At 41.7% G+C, this 23,897-nt stretch overlaps 1 protein-coding gene across 1 annotated transcript in view; it reads right to left on the bottom strand.

Annotated features, from left to right (window-relative positions):
* Window positions 1–23,897, bottom strand: part of KIF19 (kinesin family member 19) — a 59,302-nt gene that overhangs the window by 26,983 nt on the left and 8,422 nt on the right. Inside the window, exons 3-7 of the mRNA XM_070740231.1 lie at window positions 9,053–9,163; window positions 7,228–7,315; window positions 5,019–5,155; window positions 2,996–3,121; window positions 1,489–1,683 (exon numbers count right to left, since the gene is read on the bottom strand). Coding sequence (XP_070596332.1) covers window positions 1,489–1,683; window positions 2,996–3,121; window positions 5,019–5,155; window positions 7,228–7,315; window positions 9,053–9,163 — 657 coding nt within the window. The remainder of the gene's footprint in view (window positions 1–1,488; window positions 1,684–2,995; window positions 3,122–5,018; window positions 5,156–7,227; window positions 7,316–9,052; window positions 9,164–23,897) is intronic.

The following is a 23,897-nucleotide window of genomic DNA, read 5'->3' on the forward strand; positions in this document are numbered from 1 at the left end:
TTGCACAAGCCCAGTTCTGAATAGGCTGAGGTCCAGTAGTGGGCCACAGCCTGGGGTTGGAAACACCAGTTCTACATCACTGTAACCCAACCTTCTTGTTCAGATAAGAGAATATATGAAGCTCAGGGTTGAATTACTGGGATCTATGTACTCTCTGACTTTGCTTGTATTCTTACAGATGTTTCACTACAAGCTAGGTCAGTGACGGCAAAGCTTTTTTTCCTCAGGTGCTGAAAGAGTGTGTGCGTGCACTCCCACGCATGCGCGAGTGCCCACACCCATATTTCAATGCCTGGGGAGGGCGAAAACAGCTTCCTCCACCCCCCAGAGGCCCTCTGAAGGCTGGAAATGGCTTATTTCCCAACTTCTGGTGGGCCCAGTAGGTTCATGTTTCGCCTTCCCAAGTCTCCAAAGGCTTCCCTGGAGTTGGAGGAGGGTAAAAACACCATACCCCATCTCCCCAGGCTCTCTGGAAGCCAAAAACGCCCTCCCAGAGCCTCTGGGCAAGCCAAAAATCAGGCCAGCACACACATGGACATTGAAACTGAGCTAGGGCAACGGCTCGCGTGCCAGCAGATATGGCTCCGCATGCCACCTGTGGCACCCATGCCATAGGTTCGCCATCACTGGGCTATGTAATATTATCAGGGTGAGGGAGAATAGGGTTTATATAGAACAGTTTGCTCCACCCATCTTGATATCTTCTACTGTAGATACTCTTAATTTACAGCATATTTGCACAACTGCCCAACAGTTTTACACAGTACTGTATGGCTTTGGAAATATGGGAAATGATAATACCCATGCAAATAAAACTGAGAAAAATTGCTGTTTTATATTTGCATCCTGTCCTCATTCAAAGCTCTCGGGATAGTGTACGTAAGATTTGCTTCTTTGTTTTTGGTTGCAAGATAAGCTAACTGTCTGAGCCAAAACCATCCTCATGAGCTTTATGGTTAATCATTGTTCAACAGCTCTATCATTCTTCAAAGAGCTGTTGTTACATTTATTCTTATTTCATACTTTCCGACAATTGATTCCAGGATGAATATCTTTTGAAGCAACACCAAAATAGCTTTCTGTAACTGAGCGCATTTGGCTGCAATTTTCACTGATTTCCTAGTTAAATATGTTTTTTTTTTCATTTGCTTTCTATCCTCCATTCTTTGTGTCTATTTTAGAAGATATATCCCTTGGAACAGAGTTATCCAGTCTTGTAAAAGAGACACAGAATATATTACTGTCAATAAAACATTCATCAATAACAATATGGCACTTATAGGACTTTTTAAGTAAAGGAATCATGCAAACCCAGCCCAAAAATTGGAAGTTAGCCAGTTTCAAGTCCACCAGTGCAAAGGCTGTTTCAATAGTGATGTTTCATCACCAAGCATTTCCTACCTTACTGCTTCCCTTATCTTTCTCTTTTTCTCCATGTGTGTGAGCTCACTTTTGAGGCAATTGGCCTTTTCTCCTCCACATCCATACCTGAGAAGCCCGCTCTGAGCCTGCTAAGTCAATCATGAAGAGTCGGCCTATGCGCACCTCCTGCATAATGTTTTTGATGCGGCTCTTTTGGCGCACGGTGACCTGCAGCACTGCATGGGAGCGTGAAGATGTTCGGTTGGCTGCTGTAGGCTCCTGTGTCCGTTGCTTATTGCCCTTCATCAACAACTGCATTATCTACAGGAACAAGAAGAATGTAAATCTGACCAAAACTATTTGGAGTAGGTTAGCAGGGTGCCGCCAGTAAGGACCAGGGGAGGAATAAGCCAAAGGGCAGGTTTAGTATAGTCTTCAAACTTTCTGAGCCCTATGCACCTGAATAAAAGCCAAAGGGTCAGACATATTGTTGGGTGTTCTTTAGGAATATGCATTTTACTTCTGAAATTTTATCATACCTTTGTGTCTCGCAGTATATAAAATAATAAAATGGGATAATGAAAGCAGGATAATAAAAACAAGGACAAATAGGCTAAAAAAACAGCTTCTATCCCAGAGCAGCAACTATATTCAATTCTACTGTATAATGCAATATTAATGCAGTTTCAGGGGTTTTCAATTCAATTGCATAGAATGTGAAGAATGTGTGTTTTTCTTTCATTTTTTAAATAATTTTCCTATGTATAATGTATACTGAAGATGGCATTTAATTTTGTTGTCTGAGCTGCAATGACAATAAAGTAAAGTATAGTATATTATTTTCAGTGAAATTACAAACCTACATAGTCTCTTGTCTTCTCTACTTTCCAGAAAGATATGTCTGGATTTACTGCAACAGATTGTGCCCTGGTAGCAATAGTTATGTAAAGGGAGACTTCTGAAGCATAAACTTCTTTTTCCCTTCCTCAAAGAGGGCAGGAGATGGGTTAGCACATTGAAGACCTGGTAGTGGAAAGCAATTGTGGGCACTGATCAGGAGTTAGTCAGCCAAAGGTCTTCTATCTCTAACAACTTTTCAAGTCAAAGTGACTTCCATCTATAAGATAACAGGGAGCTGTGGATGGAGAAAGGCAAACAGGAGACCATCACCAGGAAAAGGCAAAAGAGAACTTTGAGTCCCAGTATGGGGAATTTCCAAACTTCCAGCTTGTCCATTGGCACTCCAGGGCTTCAGGAAGTTTCTCTGGGGGGAGCTGATTCCAGAGGGCCGGGGCCACCACAGAGAAGGCTCTTCCCCTGGGGCCCGCCAAACAACATTGTTTGGTTGACGGGACCCGGAGAAGGCAAACTCTGTGGGACCTTATCGGCCGCTGGGATTCGTGCGGTAGAAGGAAGTTCCGGATATATTCTGGCCCAATGCCATGTAGGGCTTTAAATGTCATTACCAACACGTTGAATTGTGACCGGAAACCATCCTTCTGAGGGGGGTAAAATGAGAACCCAAATTGTTGGGGGCAATATGCTGACTCTGTAAACCACTTAGAGAGGGCTGTAAAATGTGGTGAATCAGTATAAAAGTCTAAGTGCTATTGTTGCTATTATTCCAATTCACCTCCTTAGCATTGATAGTTGAGACTTCTGTGATTCCGGCCACTTGGATGAAACCTTTAGCATCCTCACGCAGATCAAGGTAGCCCAAGGAAGGGTTCAGGAGGTCTCGGATCATCTCATTGTAAATCTAATTAAAAGAACAAGATAAAATGTTCATGGTAAGGCCGGGGGAATTATAAGCAGCTTGGAAAGAAATTATATACTGGTAGGCTTCAGAATAGACAGAAATTGGTTTCTTGGTCAATGCCTTCTTAGATGCATCCTTCTCTTCTCAGAGATGGGGTAGGGGTGGGAGGGAAGAGCTCAAAATGTCAGTGCTTAAACACTCTGTGAATCAAAATAACAGAACAGAAGCACCGCCACAATCGGGTTTCACATCCTAGTACCAATTTGCAACACCTGGAATCCCATCAACAAGAGTTTGCTGCATTGGAGAGATTAGCTGGCAATCAGGCAGCACCACCATTGCTTCTTACAGAGCCTCAGTGGTGCAGTGCTTAGAGTGCAGTACTGCAAGCTACTCCTTCTGCTCACTGACTGCCAGCAGTTTGGCAGGTCAAATCTCAGTAAGCTCAAGGTTGACTCAGCTTTCCATCCTTTCAAGGTCAGTAAAATGAGGACCCAGATTTATTTATTTATTTATTACATTTGTATGCCGCCCCTCTCTGTAGACTCGGGGCGGCTAACAACAGTGGTAAAAACAACATGCGACAATCCAATACTAAAACAGCTAAAAACCCTTAATATAAAACCAATCATACATACAAACATAGCATGCATAAATTGTAGCAGCCTAGGGGGAAAGAATATCTCAGTTCCCCCATGCCTGACGGCAGAGGTGGGTTTTAAGGAGCTTACGAAAGGCAAGGAGGGTGGGGGCTATTCTAATCTCTGGGGGGAGTTGGTTCCAGAGGGCCAGGGCCGCCACAGAGAAGGCTCTTCCCCTGGGTCCCGCCAAACGACATTGTTGGGGACAATATGCTTACCTTTTGTAAATTGCTTAGAGAGGGCTGTAAAGCACTGGGAAGTGACATATAAATCTAAATGCTAATGCTATTGCTATTCTTTTGTGCATTGAATGCAGCCTGGATTTGGTATCTGAAATGCTGCTTAAAATGCTGAACAAAGATCACAGTCTGAATCATTTTCTCAACTAGACTTAATATGGTGCAGACATATGGAAACACAAGAACATTGATTTGAGAGAGAAGAAGATAGAAAAAGCTGAATTTCCAAAGTACAGTATAGTGGAAGCAAAATGGAAATAAGATCACTCCACTTTCAAACATTTGGACAGACTTGAGGAGAAGGAGAAAGAATCCTTCATTTATTCAGGAAAGTCTTTTGCTCACGGTTTTTTTCCCCCAGCCACTACTTCTTGCCTTTCCTGTTTTGTTGCTGAGCGCTGCTTGTTCCAGGCTGCTAATGTGAGTCAATATTACACTAGCAGGAGTCCTAATGGGTTGCTATGGAAATTATCTCCACATACCATATGAAGTATACATCAGCCATAAAGGTGGAAAGGAGGATAGGATATATTGGACAAGGAGACAAAAATGGCAGGTTCCCATGTAACATTTCATCATTCAGACAAAATAGAAGGAGATAGGCACCACTTAATGTGTAAATAAATATGAATTCAATACATGTCTGGCACGCTAGCTACTGGGAAGTATGTCCCTTGGTATACTTTCCCTTTATATTTTTACAGGTAGTCTTCAACTTAAAGCCACAATTGGGACCAGAATTTCTGTTGCTATGGAAGGCAGGTATTAAGTGAGTCACACCAGATTGCACAAAAATTAATGGTGAAGTTCTCAAACTTAGGAGCATGTTAAAAACATGCATCCATTAACAGAAAATGGGAAATCAAACACGGTATAAGTGAAGGATTCTCTCGCTGTTCCTGAGAAGATAACTGGCAATTTCAGGCTTACTTATCATTCATTCATTCATTCATTCATTCATTCATTCATTCATTCATTCATTCATTTTTCTTTTCTGACTCCTTCAAAATGACCTACCTCTAGATAGGACATGGATACTTCATATTCCATGTCATTGCTGGTCTCTTCAATAGCATGGAAGAGGTCATTGAGTGTCTGGACATAAATGCCAGGCTCATGATCAGTGCCAAGCATGGTATAGGTCTTTCCACACCCTGAAATATAAGGAAAGGGATGAGAAAAATGGTTGATAAAACGAGGGAACATTTCTATTCTGGGATGATCCAAAACTGTTACTACATTTTCTTTGAAAGGAGCCTTGCATTCTTTTTTAGATTTTTAAAATTCTGTCTTCATTATTTTTATAAATAATTCAAGATGGCGAATTCTTTAATATTCCTTCCTCCTCCTATCTTTCCTTCAACAACAACACTAGAACAGTGGTGTCCAATCTTTCTGGATCAGCAATAGCAGCAGCAGCGGCAGTGGGGGGAAGAGAATATTTTAGCACACGTGTCTGCCACTTGTGCAAGTGACACGTTGCATACTTGCCCGCCGTTTGTGTGGCCTGATTCCCAACAGGCCGTAGACCGGTACTGGTCCATAGAGCGAGGATTGGGGACCCCCGATCTCTAATATACAGGACTGTAACAGCCATTACATCAGACAAACAGGCAGAAGCCTAGAAGAACACATCCATGGACACCAACATGATGAAAACTCCTTAATTTCACAACATACGGACAAACTTAACCATAGTTTCAACCGGGAAACCATGAACATCCTAGACCAAGCCAAATCAAAAAACACTAGAGAATTCCTGAAAGTCTGACATTCAGACAAACTGACTGTCAACAGTCACATAGAGATCAAAACCATCTACATGCCATTCAAAAAAATACAATCAAAAAACCCAAAGGAAACAAAAAGACCAAAACATATCACCAGCAACCGACATTTAGATGAACAGAGATTAACATCAAGAGTAACAATAGACCAACAGTTAAGAAACAAATAATACTCCAATCAAGGAACTATCAACTCAGACAAATAAGTTAATCATAAGCAATAAGATCTCGGAGTCTTGGTGGATAATCAATTAAACATGAGCCAGTACTGTGCAGCAGCGGCTGAAAAGGCCAATGCAATTTTAAGCTGCATCAACAGGGGGATACACTCCAAGACCAGGGAGGTATTAATACCACTCTATTAGGCCCTGGTCAGACCTCACCTGGAATACTGCATTCAGTTCTGGTCACCACACTTCAAAAGGGACATTGAAACCCTGGAGAAGGTGCAAAAAAGAGCAACCAAAATGATTAGGGGACTCGAAACCAAGACTTATGAAGAGAGACTGCTTGAACTGGGTATGGATAGCCTTGAGAAAAGAAGGGCCGGGAGGGACATGATAACAGTGTACAGGTACTTCAGGGGTTGCCACAGAGAGGAGAGGGCCACACTACTCTCCAGGGTACCAGTGGGCCAGACGAGAAACAACGGTTGGAAGCTGACCAAGGAGATATTCAACCTGGAAATAAGGAAGAACTTCCTGACAGTCAGAGCGATCAACCAGTGGAATGGCCTGCCAGCATAGGTTGTGAATGCCCCAACCCTGGACACTTTCAAGAGGAGATTGGACTGTCATTTGGTCTGTAGGATTTCCTGCCTAGGCAGGGGGTTGGACTTGATGACCTGCAAGGTCCCTTTCAATCCTAACAATCAATCAATCAATCAATCAATCAATCAATCAATCAATCAATCAATCAATCAATCAACAAACAAACAAACAAACAAACAGCTAGCCCATTTAAGGATCCACCAATACCACTCTCACTGATAGTGACAAAGCAAGCTATTATGGTAATATATAAAATGAGAACAAACTTCACTCTCTACTATTACTGATAATGTTACCTAGTTTGGCAATGAAACATCTGCAAGAAAACAAACAAGCTGATAGAGCATCAAGGACTCCACAGTCCAACCCTGCACTACAAAAATATCTTCTATCAATACTGAGGTATGACTGAAAAAAGCCACAAGTTAAAACACTTGGTCCAAATATGTTTTCTTTTTGGCCCTCTTCCATTTCCCATGCAAAGAATATTTCTCTACATTCATCACCACAAAGGGAGCAGCATTTTTCAACTGAGTGCAATTGCTCCCAGGACTATACAGCTTCAAATGCTACAACAGCCCACAGATATAGCAACCAGAGCTTGGTTGTTACCAACTCATTGGAAAATGAAATAGACATCTCCAATCAGAACTGAGCCTATGTTTTTACCTGTTGGTCCATAGGCAAAAATGGTTGCATTGTATCCAGAGATGATCCCTTCTATCAGTCCTTTAGTGGTAGCACGATAGACCATTTCCTGCAGGGAGAGATGAAGAGACATGAATAGATGAAAAACATGAAAGAACTTACTTTTAGGGAAGAAGTAATTGCCCTAAAGATAAAGGGATGGTTAGCAATGAAACTTATCAGAGGCCTTTACAAAAGGGGGTAGAAAAAGTCAAGATGGCAATTACAAGTGCACAGGTGAATACCAGTGTGTGAAACTGACACAGGTATAACAGAGGTGAAGCTTCAATTGCACAGCCATGATTGCCAACTTGACTTTTTAAACTCTTTACTATGGATATCCTTGAACTTTATCTATTCCACTAATGCCAGCAGCTCTCCAGTTTGGCTTTGCTATTGCCTTGCTATCTGGCATGCAATCCAACCTGTCTGCCCTTGGATCATTGACTGAAGAAGCTGGAATGTATCTTGAGATACAAATAAGTAAATAGCACACAGAGCAACTACTTTTGGACAGTCCCACATGCCAGATTTATTGTTCCGGGCTTGACAGTGGTTAAGCAGGCCAAAATGAACTAGATTTATAGATCTGAAACAGCTGAGTTAAAACAAGGCAACCTACTACCCATACTTCCCTTTGGCTAGAAAGGCAGTAAGCAGAAACTCTGCTTCTGAGCTAAAACGATAAAATAAAAAGGACTTGATTCTCTCTCTCTTGGCACTTGTTGGCTTTTCTCCTCCTGAAATGCTCGTATCTCTTCTTTAAAAAAATTATTGGCTTAAGAAACATGACATGCTGATATTGGCTATATATACAGTACATCCGATGTGTGGATGTACCTGACTCATAAAATGAGAACCACATCTTCTCTTCAAAAACATTCTGAGAAACAACAATCGATGGTTGCAAAAATATGCTCAGCCAAAAGGCAAGAGATTCTGTATTTCCAGTAATCTATATCTCACAGAACTCTTCTTACTCTACTCCTTCTCTGCTCCCCTTTCTGATTCTCAGCCCATGAATAACAGAGGAATAGATGTCACTCAGGAGCTTCAGTTTCAATCTAATGTGCAAATTACCTCAAAATTTCAATCTAATGTGCAAATTACCTCAAAATTTCAGTCTAATGTGCAAATTACCTCAAAATGGAGTTCACAGTTTGGCTAGCCATCCCACAAGGTACTTGTATCACCTCTGACACAAGCAGTAGTAGTTATTAAAACAATAGATCTGAGCAAACAGAGTACAGGATAGAGTTAGGGTTAGGGCATCCTTTGCCTTGATTTGTATATTTAAAAAAAATCAGAAATATGAGATTAGAAAAGGAGGAGCTGTATGAGAAACTGTTTATGTGTTTTTCTTCCAGCAATGTCTGGATGTGCTTCTTCGCACCTCCACAAGTGGGTCAAAGTAGATGGGACTCCCTAAATAAATGTTTCTCAAAAAGAGAAGGGTGATTTGTCTCAAAATTAATAACCCCCCCTCCACAAAATAATAAGCATAAACATCCACATGGTGGAGGGGAACTATGGCCCCTTTATGACTTGTGGACTTTTAACTCCCAGAATTCCTAAAGATAGCTGGCTTAGGAATTCTGGGAGTTGAAGTCCACAGGTCTTGAAAGGGCCATAGTTGCCCACCCCTGCTATAAGGTAAACTTTAGTTATTTACTGAATCCATCTCTCTGTCAATCTGCTGCCACAAATTCTTGGTCTCTTGACACTGCTTTTCATTTACATTTTTTTTTTAAAGTCAGGGTTCAAAAAAGTTTATTTTCTGCTCTGAATGCCTGGGGGCAGGCCTCACCTGAGTCGCAGCAAAATCAAAGGCTACATCGAACAGATAGGATTTCTCTCGCGACCGGTTGGCACGGAGCACATCATCAGGGTCCTCCATGGGGTCCATTAGCACAATCATCTACAGGAATGGATTGGGATTTTGATAAAACACGTTAGGCGTTTTATTGAACAGGCAGGAAAAATCTTAACGAGGGAGATTAATAATAATAATAATAATAATAATGATGATGATGATGATGTATGGATCATCGACATCGCAATCCTAGGAGACAGCAGAATTGAGGAGAAGCAGCTAGAGAACTTAGTGAAATATGAAGATCTAAAAATCGAGCTGCAACGACTCTGGTATAAGCCAGTGAAAGTGGTCCCAGTGGTACTTGGCACGCTGGGCGCAGTGCCAATGGATTTCAGCGGACATTTGAAAACCATCGGAATTGACAAAATCTCCATCTGTCAATTGCAAAAGGCCGCTTTACTGGGATCAGCAAACATAATTCACCGCTACATCACGCAGTCCTAGGTGGTTGGGAAGCGCCCGACTGGGGATGAAATGCGAAATCCAGCATAGTGATCTCGTTTATTTATTTATTTATTATTTTATTTATTATTTATATTTGTATGCCGCCCCTCTCCGCGAACTCGGGGCGGCTCACAACAAAAATATAAACAATCGTACAAATCCAAATAGATTCAATAAATTTAAGTATTTAAAATAGTTTTAAAAAGAACCCCACTATATTAACAAGCACACACACAAACATACCATACATAAATTGTACGTGGCCGGGGGAGGTGTTTCAGTTCCCCCATGCCTGACGACAAAGGTGGGTTTTAAGAACTTTACGGAAGGCAGGGAGAGTAGGGGCAATTCTAATCTCCGGGGGGAGTTGGTTCCAGAGGGCCGGGGCCGCCACAGAGAAGGCTCTTCCCCTGGGGCCCGCCAACCGACATTGTTTAGTTGACGGGACCCGGAGAAGGCCCACTCTGTGGGACCTAATCGGTCGCTGGGATTCGTGCTGTGTTGTACTGACATAATAATAAAAATAAAAATAAAAATAATTTTTTATTAGATTTTTATGCCGCCCCTCTCCGAGGACTAAAGAAATGAAGAGTATACCAAGTATTTTTTTTTTAATCCAAGGGGAACATTTTGCTGTCACATCCCATTTTCAATTCCTTTTTCTTGCCCTTCTGTTGCAAGGGAGCAACAGATAAAGATACATGCCAGAACTTGCAAACAGCAGACAGGAATCAGGCAATAACCTGAACACCAAAGAGTAAAACTGAAGGAGGATGTAATCACAGCATTATTGTACAAGGTAGGATGCTTGTTAATAAATTCTCTTCCACCTTTGTCCCTGGCCAAAGAGAACTGGCAATATTTCAAAACGCTGCAAATTGGTTTGCCGCTAGAAAAGAGAAACAAAGAAAGAGGGACATTATACTGGCAACAATGCTTCGATCACCGATCTGTGTTTTATATTATATTCATCTATGACCTTATTTTAGAAAGATCCTGGGCAAAACGTTACTCGTTATGCGTAACCATGAAATGTAATACCCTCAATTGCAAGATTTTCCCTCAAGCTCAACGCTAGTTGCCTAGTAACTGGTTTACTAGCTCAAAGGGAGGCAATTTAATGTACTTCAGTGATTAACCATCACCTATCACGTTGCTTAGGGATTTATGAAAGGCATAATCCAAAACATATGGGGGGCACAACCTGCCTACCTTTATGTTAATTCCTTTTAATCCAATACTAAATATCCCCTACTTTAGGAGTCTATATTTGTTCTTTAGCTGGAGGACCTTTTGACCTCAAGGTGAAACATGTCAGTAACTTAAGAAATAGAAATCTGAAAGGATGCCGGGCAGAAAGGCCAGCAGGATTGTTTGGCGGGCCCCAGGGGAATAGCCTTCTCTATGGTGGCCCCGGCCCTCTGGAACCAACTCCCCCCGGAGATTAGAACTGCCCCCACCCTCCCTGTCTTTCGTAAACTACTCAAGACTCATTTATGCCACCAGGCATGGGGGAGTTAAGATATTCCTTCCCCCTAGGCCATTGCAAGTTATGCATGGTATGTTTGTGTGTATGTTTGGTTTTATAATAAGGGTTTTTAGTTGTTTTATTAATTGGATTGTTACATGCTGTTTTTATCATTGTTGTTAGCCGCCCCGAGTATGCGGAGAGGGGCGGCATACAAATCCAATAAATAAATAAAACAAATAAATAAATATATGTGTTATATATGTTGCCACCCAGTTATTTTTTCTCTCATCATCTCAAAGGCATGTACAGGTGGTTCTCGACTTACAACGACCATTGAGCCTGGAAATTTCTCTTGTTAATCAAGACAAGTGAGTTGTGCCTCATTTTATTACCTTTTTGCCACAGCTTTTAACTGTATCATGGTGAGGGCCATGGTGAGATGGCTGGGGCGAGTTGGCTGCGATGAGTTATCCTAGACCTATGCTCTACAGCAGAGATCTTCAAACTTGGCAACTTTAAGATGTGGACTTCAATTCCCAGAATTCTCCAGCCAGCATAGCATAGCTGGCTGAGGAATTCTGTGAGTTTAAGTCCACAAGTTTTAAAATTGCCAAGTTTGGGGATCCCTGCTCTACAGGGTGACAATATGGGCAGAAATGGGTGGGGGGGGAGAGTTAGGCAGATGGGGGAGTTTATTTATTTATTTATTGGACTTTTATGCCACCCCTCTCCGAGGACTCGGGGCAGTTTGCAACATATAATAAAATCATGTATAGCATTTCAGATCAAATTAATTAAATATAAAATCTTAGAACCCAAAAGCCATTAAAAACAGTCATTCCCATTCAGAGTTGAAGGGTAGGCAGTCCTTCGTCATGGAAAAACTGAGGCTTGAGGCTGGGACGACCCAAGTCAGAAATGGGTTGGGTTGGGAAGGGTCCTTGCCTACCGACCATGTGTGTTTTGCTCAATGATGGCAACAGGTGCTGCCAAAACTGCTGTCCCTAAGCAAGGAAGGTAATGTGATGTTTTGCTTAATGGCCACTTCCCTTAGTAACAGATTTGCTAGTCCCAGTTAGGGTCATTAAGTGACGATTACCCATATGTGTAAGAGAAACCTCCTGAGTTCATATAAAAAAGATAAAGATTTTCCCCTCTCTAGTCATTTGTGACTCTAGGAGGCCATGACCATCTTCGTTTCCTAGTTGATCTAGCGTTGTCTGAAGACATTTCCGGGGTCATGTCACCAGCATGGCTAGACACCAAAGGTGCACAGAACGCTGTGCTGTTCCCACCAAAGTGGTACCTATTTATCTACTTGTATCTGCATGCTTTCAAACTGCTAGATGGGCAGGAACTGTGGCAATAGTAGGAGTTCACTCCATTATGCAATACTCAGGTCTCGAACCTGCCGTTGTCAGCTTTCCAGCTGACAAGCTCAGTGTCTTTAACGGTTGAGCCATTGAATCTCCTTGAGTTTATATAAATAATCTTCATTTAGTAACTGACTTGTTTAGCAACCATTTGTAGTTACCATGGCGATGAAAAAGTAACTTTGCAGCCAGTTCTCATATATATGACCTTAGCAGGTCCGTAAAGCAATGGAAAGCTGGAGTATAAGATCATAAGCACACTCATGGTTTCTCTGAGCAACTACTTCACTTAACAACCAAATTGCTGGTCTCGATTATGGTTGCTAAATGAGGATTCTATTTACATTAAATAAAAACCAAACAAATCATAAAGACAAGAGCCAGTTTGGTCTGGTGGCTTAGGCACTAGGCTAGAAAGAGGGAGATTGTGAGTTCAAGTCCCACCTTAGACATGAAAGCTAGCTAGGTGACTTTGAGCCAGCCACCCCCTCAACCCAATCCACCTCACAGGGTTGCTGATGTGGGAAAACGTAGGAGGGAGGTGTGTTGGAAATGTTCACTGCCTTGAGTTATTTATAAAAATAATAAAGGTGGGATACAAACGAAAGAATAAATAAAATAATCTAATGCAGAGGTGTCAAACTCAATTTCATTGAGGGACACATAAGGGTTGTGTTTTACCTCAGGGGGATGGGGTGGCTATGGCTGTGGTGGGCATAGCCAGCTTGATGTCACTCCTGTCAGGGGCACCTGTGGTATCCCAAGAACTCCGCCAGCAAAAATGGGCTCCTGCTGCAACAGCCTCCTGCAGGCCTCCCGAGTTCTGTTTTCACTGGCAGAGGCACTGTGGGCCAGTCCTTCCCTGTTTCCAGGGCCAAATCTAAGCACCGCATGGGCTGGATCTGGCCCCCGGGCCTTGACTATGACACCCCTGATCTAGTGCAAAGTGAAAACTTAGTCTCAATGCAAGCTCTGATATTAAATTAAAGTGAAGCTGATGACATCCTATTCACTGCATCCTATCCTGATGCAGCTATATAACTTACATCTTCTTCTCTAGTATTTTCTTTGTCTTTCTTCCTGACATCATCCCCATAAGGTATAACGGCTATTAATAGCCAGGCAAAGGGCCCGTGGGTCTCTTGAGTACTGAAGACTGTGGCTGTGAATTGGCTTACTGTATATCTAATTAGACAGCCTAGCTATAATAGGGGAAGATGTGCTGGGAAATACTCAGAGGGAGGAAGATCAAGTAACTGGAAGCTGGGATGATATTCAATTGCACCTCAGAACCAGGGATGGGCTGCTGCTGGAACGGCTAATTGTGTGCAGCTCCGCGGCTCTGGAGCACGAGTGCGGGATCGAGCACAATTTATTTATTTATTTATTTATTTATTTATTTATTTATTTATTTATTTATTTATTTATTTATTTATTTATTTATTTATTTATTTATTTATTTATTTGATTTGATTTGATTTGATTTGATTTGATTTGTATGCCACCTCTCTCCGTAGACTCGGGGCGGCTAACAACAACAATAATACAATGTAAACAAATCTAATATTTAAGTTAATTAAAAAACCCCAATTTAAGAAACCAATCATACATACAGACATATCATGCATAAATTTTATAAGCCATGGGGAAGGGAAATTTCAATTCCCCCATGCCTGACGACAGAGGTGGGTTTTAAGGAGCTTACGGATTTGAGTTGATTGATCTTGAAGAAGTAGCATAGAGTCCTTGTTCTTGTGAGCATAGCCACCTGTTTTCAGGGGTGGGCGACTGCCCGGACGGGGAGGGGGAACACAGTGAGGTAGTGAAAATGGAGCTCCACCCCAGATTACCTGTTGTGGTTGTCTCTGGCCCAGCTCCTGCCCCAGGGAATGGGGAGGTGGATGCAGGGGAAAATTCAACATGTCACAGGCCTGTGTTATTGCCGACAGAATCAGTTCAGAGTTTAGTTTCCTCGGACGAAGAAGAAGGTGGGAGTGACTCGGCAGAGGAGGGCTTGGCACACAGCCTAGGCAGTCACTCTCCCTTATCTTCTGTTGATTCAGATGATGACATTTTGGACCCATGCAAGCGCAGAATTATGTGTAGAAGAGACCAAATAAGAACATATTACAGGAAATAAGGGAGGCCACCTCTGTTTGGGTGGGGCTCCAGTAATTGGGGCTGCTGCTAGAAATAGCAGCATGTGGGTTTGGCCATTGTGGAAGAATATCTGATTGGAGTTCATCAGGAATCTTGTATTGCTGGACTTTGTTGCTTTTTCACGTCTTTGAAACCAAAGCAGAGCAATGTGTGTGTGTGTCTCACTTCATTGGAAGAAGAAGGGGTGTGAAGTTTCTTCACAGCTGCTAGCTTAAGGGAAATTGTACAGACTACCGGGTTGTTTTGGGAAGAGTGCTCTTTGTAATACAAAGAGTGCTTTGTTTATTTTGAATTTTGTGATAAAGAACATTGTTTTGAATTTTCAAACGTGTGTGTGTCTAAAACTTGTACCCTTGAATTTTCAAGAGGCTCCTATCAGAGAGCCCGGCAGAACAGCACCCGATTTGCACTGAAAGATGTTGAAAGAAAATGCATAAGCCACGTCCACAAAAAATTGCCTGTGTTCCAGAGCCATGCCCCTCATGATTGTGGCAAAGCCTCCCAGAAGGTCCTTTGAGGTTGGGTCGAAATAGTGGTCAATGCCCCTTTGTGGGAGAGTGTAGTTCTACTTTCTTGGAAGAAAGTTGTGGTAAAAGAAGCTATTCTTGGACCTGACAGTATTGAACAACTTTTGTCCACTTCCAACTGGAGATGGTGGCAAGTGCTCTGTTTCAGATGGTCCTGAATGACACAGGCATCGAGACCCTTTTCAATTAGGGTTCAGATTCGGTTATAGCATTGAGACAGCATTGAAGAGATTAGGATGAAGATGGTATGTCTATCCTGGCCTTCCTGAATTTAACTTTTGTAATATTGACCATGGTATCTTTCTAGATTGGTTTCAATGGTTGGAGATTGGTTTCAATGGTTGGAAGTGGAGAGCATTATTCTGCTGTGTGAAATCAATCAAAAGCATGGAGTGTTATTATTAGTATGCAAGATATGCTTTATGAAATATCTCCACCCAGGCCATGCTGCTGAGGCGCTTGCTTAATACCTAGCACCTGTAACTGTGGGGGGGGGGGCATTGATTTCAATTCAACTCCAGCAAAATTGAGTTGTTTTGAGTTTGGGGCACGCCTAAGCTCTAGTGATGTGTTAGCTTTGTCCAATGATGAAATCCAATTTTTTTACTACTGATTCTTTGGGTGTGGCTTGGTGGGCGTGGCTTGGTTAGTGGGTGTGGCTTGGTGACCGTAGCGGGGGGAAATACTTCTCAACTGCAAAATTTCCATTCCCACCATACTCTGGGGCTAGCCAGAGGTATTTGCCGTTTCTCGAACTACTCAAAATTTCCACTACAGGTTCTCCAAACTACTCAAAATTTCTTCTACCAGTTCTCCAGAACATGTTAGAACCTGCTGGATTTCACCCCTGTCTTTGTCTTTTAAAAGGGTAGATTTCTCCCAGAAAAAGTTGGGCTGCAACTAATGGGTCCTCCTAGATAAACTCATAGCTCCTGCTCAATGAGTAGGTGGCAGCTTTGGCCAGGAGGTTTTTGGCATACGTTCACCTTGTGTCCTGCACCAGGAGGTCTTGCTCACAGTCACTCCTACCTTAGTTACAGGGGATGGACATAAAAATGGAAACTTGACTTTTTGGCATCATAATGTTTGAACATGTTCAAATCAATAAAAACTTGACATATTTTAATGTTTTTTTAAATTCTGTTATTTGATATGTTTTTAAAAATTACCCTTTTTTTGACAGAAATTTAAGGAAATTGGTTATAACCTTCTAGAAATGGCAGATCTCTCAGACATTCAAAGAGGCCAAATTGTTGGTGCTCGAATGGCAAGCGCTAGTGTAACAGAAAGTGTCCAAATGTTTGGTGTTTCAAGAAGTGATGTCTCAAAAGTAATGACTGCTTTTGAAAGAGAAGGGAAAGCGTCCTCAGCCAAGCACAGGTCTGGTCGAAAGTCGAAGTTGTCTGAGTGAGACCATCGGACTCTAAAACAAATTGTTAGAGCGGATCGCAAGACCACAGCTCCTAAAATCACTGCAGAGCTCAATAGACATGTACAGAACCCAATTTCCACAAAAACTGTTTGAAGGGAGCTTCACAAATCTGCATTCCATGGAAGAGCTGCAATTAGAAAACCTCTGCTCTCAAAGACAAATGTTTCAAAGTGTTTAGAGTGGTGTAGAAACCACCAGAAATGGTCCCTTGAGCAGTGGCAAAATGTGATTTTCTCTGACGAATCACTGTTTACCCTTTTTCCGACCTCCGGACGTGTTTACGTTTGTAGGCAGCCAAAATAATCATTTCATCCAGACTGCCTTCTCCCAACCGTCAAACATGGTGGGGGTTCAGTGATGATCTGGGGTGTTATTTCTTGGAAATCCACCAGACCAATGATTTCCAAGTCTTCGGAGAGGGGCGGCATACAAATCTAATAAATTATTATTATTATTATTCCCTTCCTCGAAGAATTAACAACCATCACTATTTAAGACTTTTGGCCGACTAAATTCATCCTATGGTTCAAGAACTGTTTCCAGAGGGGGATGCCATCTTTCAAGATGATAATGCACCAATCCATAGAGAAAGAATTGTTAAAGAATGGCACGAGGAACATTCTAATGAAGTTCAGCATCTCATCTGGCCACCACAATCACCAGACCTCAACATTATTGAGCATTTATGGTTGATTTTAGAGATTCAAGTAAGAAGACAATTTCCACCACCATCATCTCTAAAAGAACTGGAGGGTGCTTTAACTGAAGAATGGGCTAAAATTCCTTTGGACACAATTCACAATTTGTATGAATCAATACCTCGGAGAACTGAGGCTGTATTTGTCGCAAAAGGTGGACCAACACCATATTAAAAGATATTTTGATGATTTTTCAAGGTGTTTCCATTTTTTGGTCCATTCCCCTGTACGTCTCAACTGGATTATATAACATTATCTTCATGAAACTACCCTTCAAGCCCATGTAGAAGCTACCACTAGTCCAGAATGTAGCAGACAGCACAGTCACTCCCTTTAATCCAATATATCATACAGCAAGTATGAATCGAGGGAGAACTGCCTCAAGTTCCTGGAGTAAAAGTAGAATATAAAACAATATATAAGAATGTTAGTTTCTACTAGTGTCTTGAGAATGAGGCAGTTCCATTATGAGACCATCTCAAAACATCTGTAAAAACCACTTAAAGTCCTCTCAAGAGTCTTTCAATCATAGCATACTGGATCAGATTTGTTCATCACTGACAGTGGCTTTTTGAATAGACGCCAGTGAAGGGCTACCAAAATTTTTACTACCACACTGTGGGCGTGGCTTATGCAGGATGCCCTGCATTTTCTTTCAACTTCCAGTGCAAATTGGATGCTCTGGGGTGGAGCTCCATTTTTTCTACCCCACTGCGTCCTTCCCCCCTTTCCGGGCAGCAGCCCACCCCTGGACGGACCTTACCTAGACATTAACATAATGCAGTAAGCATCAAACACAGAATACATAATGAGCTATTAGAGCCAGCATTAACAAATGGATTACTGTAATGAGGTGTCCATCCATCTAATCCTTTTAGGGATAATTAATTTTCCTTTGTGTTGCTCCGATTCCTGTCAACTTTAATCTGGAATGACAGAAAGGACAGGTCCATACTAGCCAAGGGACGCTACTGATCAAGTGTCTGTTTATTAGGCTTAACTCCCACAAGATCAGCAATGAGAGAGGGGGGGGTGGAGGCGAAATGCAGGGTAAGCATTAGGTTGGAGGGTCAACAGTGTTGCCATGAAACACAATTGACTTCCAGCTGCACAGTTAGGGCTTCTATCAGTGCTGCATATTTATCGTATGTTTTGTAGTGAAACTTCAAAACATACAATACAATGTACATTTTAATATACGTATTTGAATCTTGGGAATATTTGCTGTAGGGTTGTGCCTGATCTTTTGGATAGAATTCTCAGGTTATTATCATAAGATTTGTTCCACAAAGTAATATCCTCGATAGCTGTTGAAATCGATTCTATACCTACCATGTTTCCCCGAAAATAAGACACTGTCTTATATTAATTTTTGCTCCAAAAGTTGTGCTACGTCTTATTTTTGGGGGTGCCTTATATTTCTCAAATAAGACAAATTCACAGGCAGAAAAGCTGACACCCCCAAAGAAAGTGTACCGTACAGTACACTGATTATGGTACGTTACCTGTCAGTATGGCATCTACACACACAAACGACGGGACTTATATGGTACAACAGTATACTCCCGCTATTGCAGCTTCCGGCCACCAGAGGAACTACAGTCTACACACTGTAGTGGAGACTGTAATGGCAGTGAGACAGCAGCAGACTGTGTCTGCTGTACTGGACAGTACAGAGTGATGGAAGGGGCCAGCAGGGGACACCACATTATTACGGTACTGCTATGAACAGCTTTGAATGGTACAGTATGTTTTTCCACCGTACCGTATGTAAACTTGACTACGCCTTATTTTTTGGGGGGTGCCTTATATTAGCAAATTCTGCAAAACCTCTGACACGTACTGTAACGCTCTCTACATGGGGCTACCTTTGAAAAGTGTTCAGAAACTTCAGATCGTGCAGAATGCAGCTGCGAGAGCAATCATGGGCTTTCCCAAATATGCCCATGTCACACCAACACTCCGCAGTCTGCATTGGTTGCCGATCAGTTTCCGGTCACAATTCAAAGTGTTGGTTATGACCTATAAAGCCCTTCATGGCACCGGACCAGAATATATCCGGGACCGCCTTCTGCCGCACGAATCCCAGCGGCCAGTTAGGTCCCACAGAGTGGGTCTTCTCCGGGTCCCGTCAACGAAACAATGCCACTTGGCGGGGCCCAGGAGAAGAGCCTTCTCTGTGGCGGCCCCGGCCCTCTGGAACCAACTCCCCCCAGAGATTAGAACTGCCCCTACCCTCCTTGCCTTTCGTAAGTTACTCAAAACCCACCTCTGCCGCCAGCCATGGGGGAATTAAGACTTCTTCCCCCCCCCTAGGCTGATACAACTGTATGTATGGTATGTTTGTACGTATGTTGGTTTTATATATTTAGGGGTTTTAAGTTAGTTTTTAGTATTGGATTTTTTACTGTATATTGTTCATGTATATTGTTCATGACTGTTGTTCGCCGCCCCGAGTTTTCGGAGAGGGGCGGCATATAAATCCAATAAATTGAATTGAATTGAATTGACATGCCTTACTTTTGGGGTACGTCTTATTTTCGGGGAAACAGACAGTCAGTGCTTTCACTGAAGATTGAACAGTGGAGAGGTAGAACTGGATACCTGCGATAGAAGCAGCTTCTAAAGACATAGTAGCTGTCAGCATGTCTCCCTCTCCCCTTTATACCCTGTGAGCACAGCCTGTTGTCTTTGTGTATATAAAGATCAGATTGCCTTTGATAGCAACATTGGGTTGGGTTTCACCATTTCCAAGAGGCCTTTAAAGGGACTCTGTGTAAGGTAGTCATTAATATCAGGGAGCAGATAGGCTAAAAAAGCACAAGAACAAATTAACCAGGGGGACATGGTTGTTAGATCTCGGAATAGTATTGTAGAAATCTGAATTCATATTATTTCCTCTTAGATACCTCACAAGGATTCTCAGGTCTTGTGAAGATTCAAAGCCAGATACAGATGAAACTTGGGAATTTAGAATATTGTGTAAAAGTTAATTTATTTGGTAATGAAACGTAAAAAGTGAAATGTAATATATGAGAGAGACTCATTACGTGCAAGGCAAGATAGTTCAAGCTGCAATTTGTCATAATTGTGATGATTATGGGGTATAGCTCATGAAACCCCCAAATCCACCACCTTATTTTTATTATTAAATTTATATAATGAACAAACAAACAAATAAATAAATCCTCTATCTCAGAAAATTAGAATATTACATACAATCAATAAAACAAGGATTGTACATAGAACAATATCGGACCTCTGAAAAGTATAAGCATGCATATGTACTCAGTACTCGGTTTGGGCCCCTTTTGCAGGAAGGCATGGCATGGAAGCTATCAGCCTGTGGCACTGTTGAGGTGTTATGGAAGACCAGGATGCTTCAGTAGCGGTCTTCAGCTCTTCTGCATTGTTCGGTTTCATGTCTCTCATCTTTCTCTTGGCAATGCCCCATAGATTCAGATCAGGTGAGTTTGCTGGCCAATCAAGCACAGTAATCCCACGGTCATTGAACTACGTTTTGGTGCTTTTGGCATGTGGTAGATACCATGTCCAGCTGGAAAATGAAGCCAGCATCCCCATAAAGCTCATCTACTGAAGGAAGCATGAGGTGCTCCAAAATCTCCTAGTAGATGGATGCATTGACCCTGGACTTAATGAAGCACAGTGGACCAACACCAGCAGATGACATGGCTCCCAAATCAACACAGACTGTGGAAGCATATTGTTCTCTTTTATTGTTACTTTTTACTTATGCTGTGTTTATACAAACTACCGCTATCCTATACATGTTTGACAAATAAATAAATATAAATAAATAAACTTTTGCATCTCATTTGGAAACCAAGGACCCAGAGTATGGAGGAGGAACGGAGAGGCATACATTGCAAGATGCTTGAAGTCCAGTGTGAAGTTTCCACAGTTTGTGTTGATTTGAGAAACTGCTGTCATCTACTGGTGTTGGTCCATTGTGCTTCATTAAGTCCAGGGTCAATGCAGCCATCTACCAGGAGATTTTAGAGCACTCCATGCTTCCTTCCACAGGTGAGCTTTATGCAGATGATGAATTCATTTTCCAGCAGGCCTTAGCACCTGTCCATACTGTCAAAAGCAGCAAAACCTGGTTCAATGACTGTGAGATTACTGTGCTTGGTTGGCCAGCAAATTCATCTGACCTGAACCCCACAGAGAATAGCTTCAATGCCACACCACATTGAGGCAGTAAATGCTGAAAAAGGGACCCAAACCAAGTACTGAGTACATATGCATGCTTACACTTTTTAGAGGTCCAATGTTGGTCTAAGTAGAATCCTTGTTTTATTGATTGCAGGTAATATTCTAATTTTCTGAGATAGTGGATTTGGGATTTTCATGAGCTGTTCCCCATAATCATCACAATTATGACAAATCACGGCTTGAACTATATTGCCTTGCATTTAATGAGTTTCTCTCATATATTACGTTTCACTTTTTAAGTTGCATTACTGAAATAAATGAACTTTTGCACAATATTCTAATTTTTCTGAGTTTCATCTGTATGTGACGCAAATTATACATAATGACTTATACCCCTCACCCCCAAGGACAGGTGTATCTGGTAATTATGTAACTGGTAGACTATGGAGGATATTCTGGGACTTCCCCAATATATTATAGCTTAATAGCTGCTATAGTCAATAATCACTTTAAATAGTCAAAAACTCCACCTTATTTACACTAAGAGCTACTGAATAGTATTTCAATAACTGTCAACTGATTTAAAGTATGAGAATGAATTAATGTATGTTAAAGGAGGGAGGTAAAACTTTTTCCTGGGCTGAATACCTCTTGTTATAGGCTTTGTGCTACAAAGGCAGTAATAGATAACTTACAGCTACCAAATTTATTTTTGAGTCCCCAAGCCCCACAAAAACATGCTGTTAAAATTTTTAGAGAATGGCTGAAAATCCCAAACAAATATTATTATATAATTGGTCCCTTGGCCATTGGAACAGGGGAGATGGAATTGCACAAACTGACTATAAAAGGGAAAGGAGAGAATTGTTCTTGATAAAGGGGTCCAAGGCTGCTTTAGTTTTCATCTGAAGCTAAACATTGTTCTGTGAGGTTCATTTCATTCTGTCATCACAGGTGTGCCAAGGACAGGATCTCAAGAGCAACACTGCTGCATGAAAAGGCATAATGCACTTCTTTGTAATGAATAAAAGGCCTCTGTTAAAGAGAAGTAAGAGCCAGTTTAAGGCATCAGGCTGGAAACTGGGAGACTATGAGTCCTATCTTAGGCACAAAGCCAGCTGGATGACCTTGGCCAGTCATTTTCTCCCAGCCCTAGGAAGCATGCAATGGCAAACCACTTCTGAAAAACCTTGCCAAGGTAACTGCAGGGACTTGTTCAGGCAATCTCTGAGAATTTGACATGATTTAATGGAAAGGGGGGGGAAAGAGAAAGCATCTTTGGTAGGGAATATATTGCTAAACACTCAAACAATTATGGCACCTGCATTTCAAGAACAAACAGTAGGAAGGAAGCAAAGAAAGAAAGAAAGGGTTGAGCGGTTGAGAAACTGATCTTTTCATGTGAAGGCTTAATAATGATTGCATCTAGGCAGAGAAAGTAGAACGACTTAATTTCTATTCACTGATGTAATTCTATTCTCATGACAATTGTCTGAAACGGTAATAGGGACGCTGTAGCAGGCAATAAATAAAACGAAGTCAAGGATTCATGCAACTACTTCTGTTCCTCCTCCTCACTTCAGCTCATTTACACTGCAATGTCTCTTGCCCAGTAAGTCATAGCTGACTCAGAGGTGGGTTCCTCCCAGTTCAGACTGGTTCTATGAAACCGGTAATAACTTCGCGGCCTGTGTCGCTAGAATGGGCAGTGACCCAGGCCTATCATGCCCCCAAACTGGCTCTCTCAATGGCACTGGAGGTGGTGCCATCTTGGTTTTTTTAAGCACGGTGTTTTAAGCATTGTGCATGCACGAGGGCACACAACCTCACTGAGCGAACCTGCAGCGAAGAAAAACGGAACCCACCCCTGAGCTGACTAGGAGAAACCAAAGGTTCCATATGCAATTGGCAAACTTCAAAAATCCGGTGCAGCTTTTAACCCACATAAACAACTTTTCAAAACCAAGCAGACTATATATTTATATATTGTATAACTATAATTGATTATGGTATGGTAATCTTAATATGCTAAAATTTACACACCCACACACTTACACATTTAGGGTACATAACTTATAGCTCACATTGATATTTATGATATATTTTTTATTGCATTCTAGCAATCCAGCCTTGTTTTCAAGCTAGCCGAGTTTTGAATGAAGTGTCATTCTTGGATAATTAGGCAAGGATTCATCAGTTAAATATGCTGACCAGAAGCATCCACAAGCTCTGCCCTTTTGTACTTAAGTTCATGTGATGTCACAATGCATATACAGAAGAGGAGGAGTTTGCAATGGTGTAACATTGCTTCCCTTTTAAAAAATTTTTTTGTCCCCCTCTGCAGATGCTTATAAAATCTTTTGCAATTCTGAAAATGTTCCAGAATTATGCCACTGCAATCTGATAGCAAATTGTTGCACTAATTTGGTCACTTACTTATTATTTATGCAATTTTATAGTGCCCAATATATATTAAAACATAAAATAATGATCTA

Source organism: Erythrolamprus reginae, chromosome 2 (assembly GCF_031021105.1).
Source record: "Erythrolamprus reginae isolate rEryReg1 chromosome 2, rEryReg1.hap1, whole genome shotgun sequence".
In the NCBI taxonomy this organism is placed as follows: domain Eukaryota; kingdom Metazoa; phylum Chordata; class Lepidosauria; order Squamata; family Dipsadidae; genus Erythrolamprus; species Erythrolamprus reginae.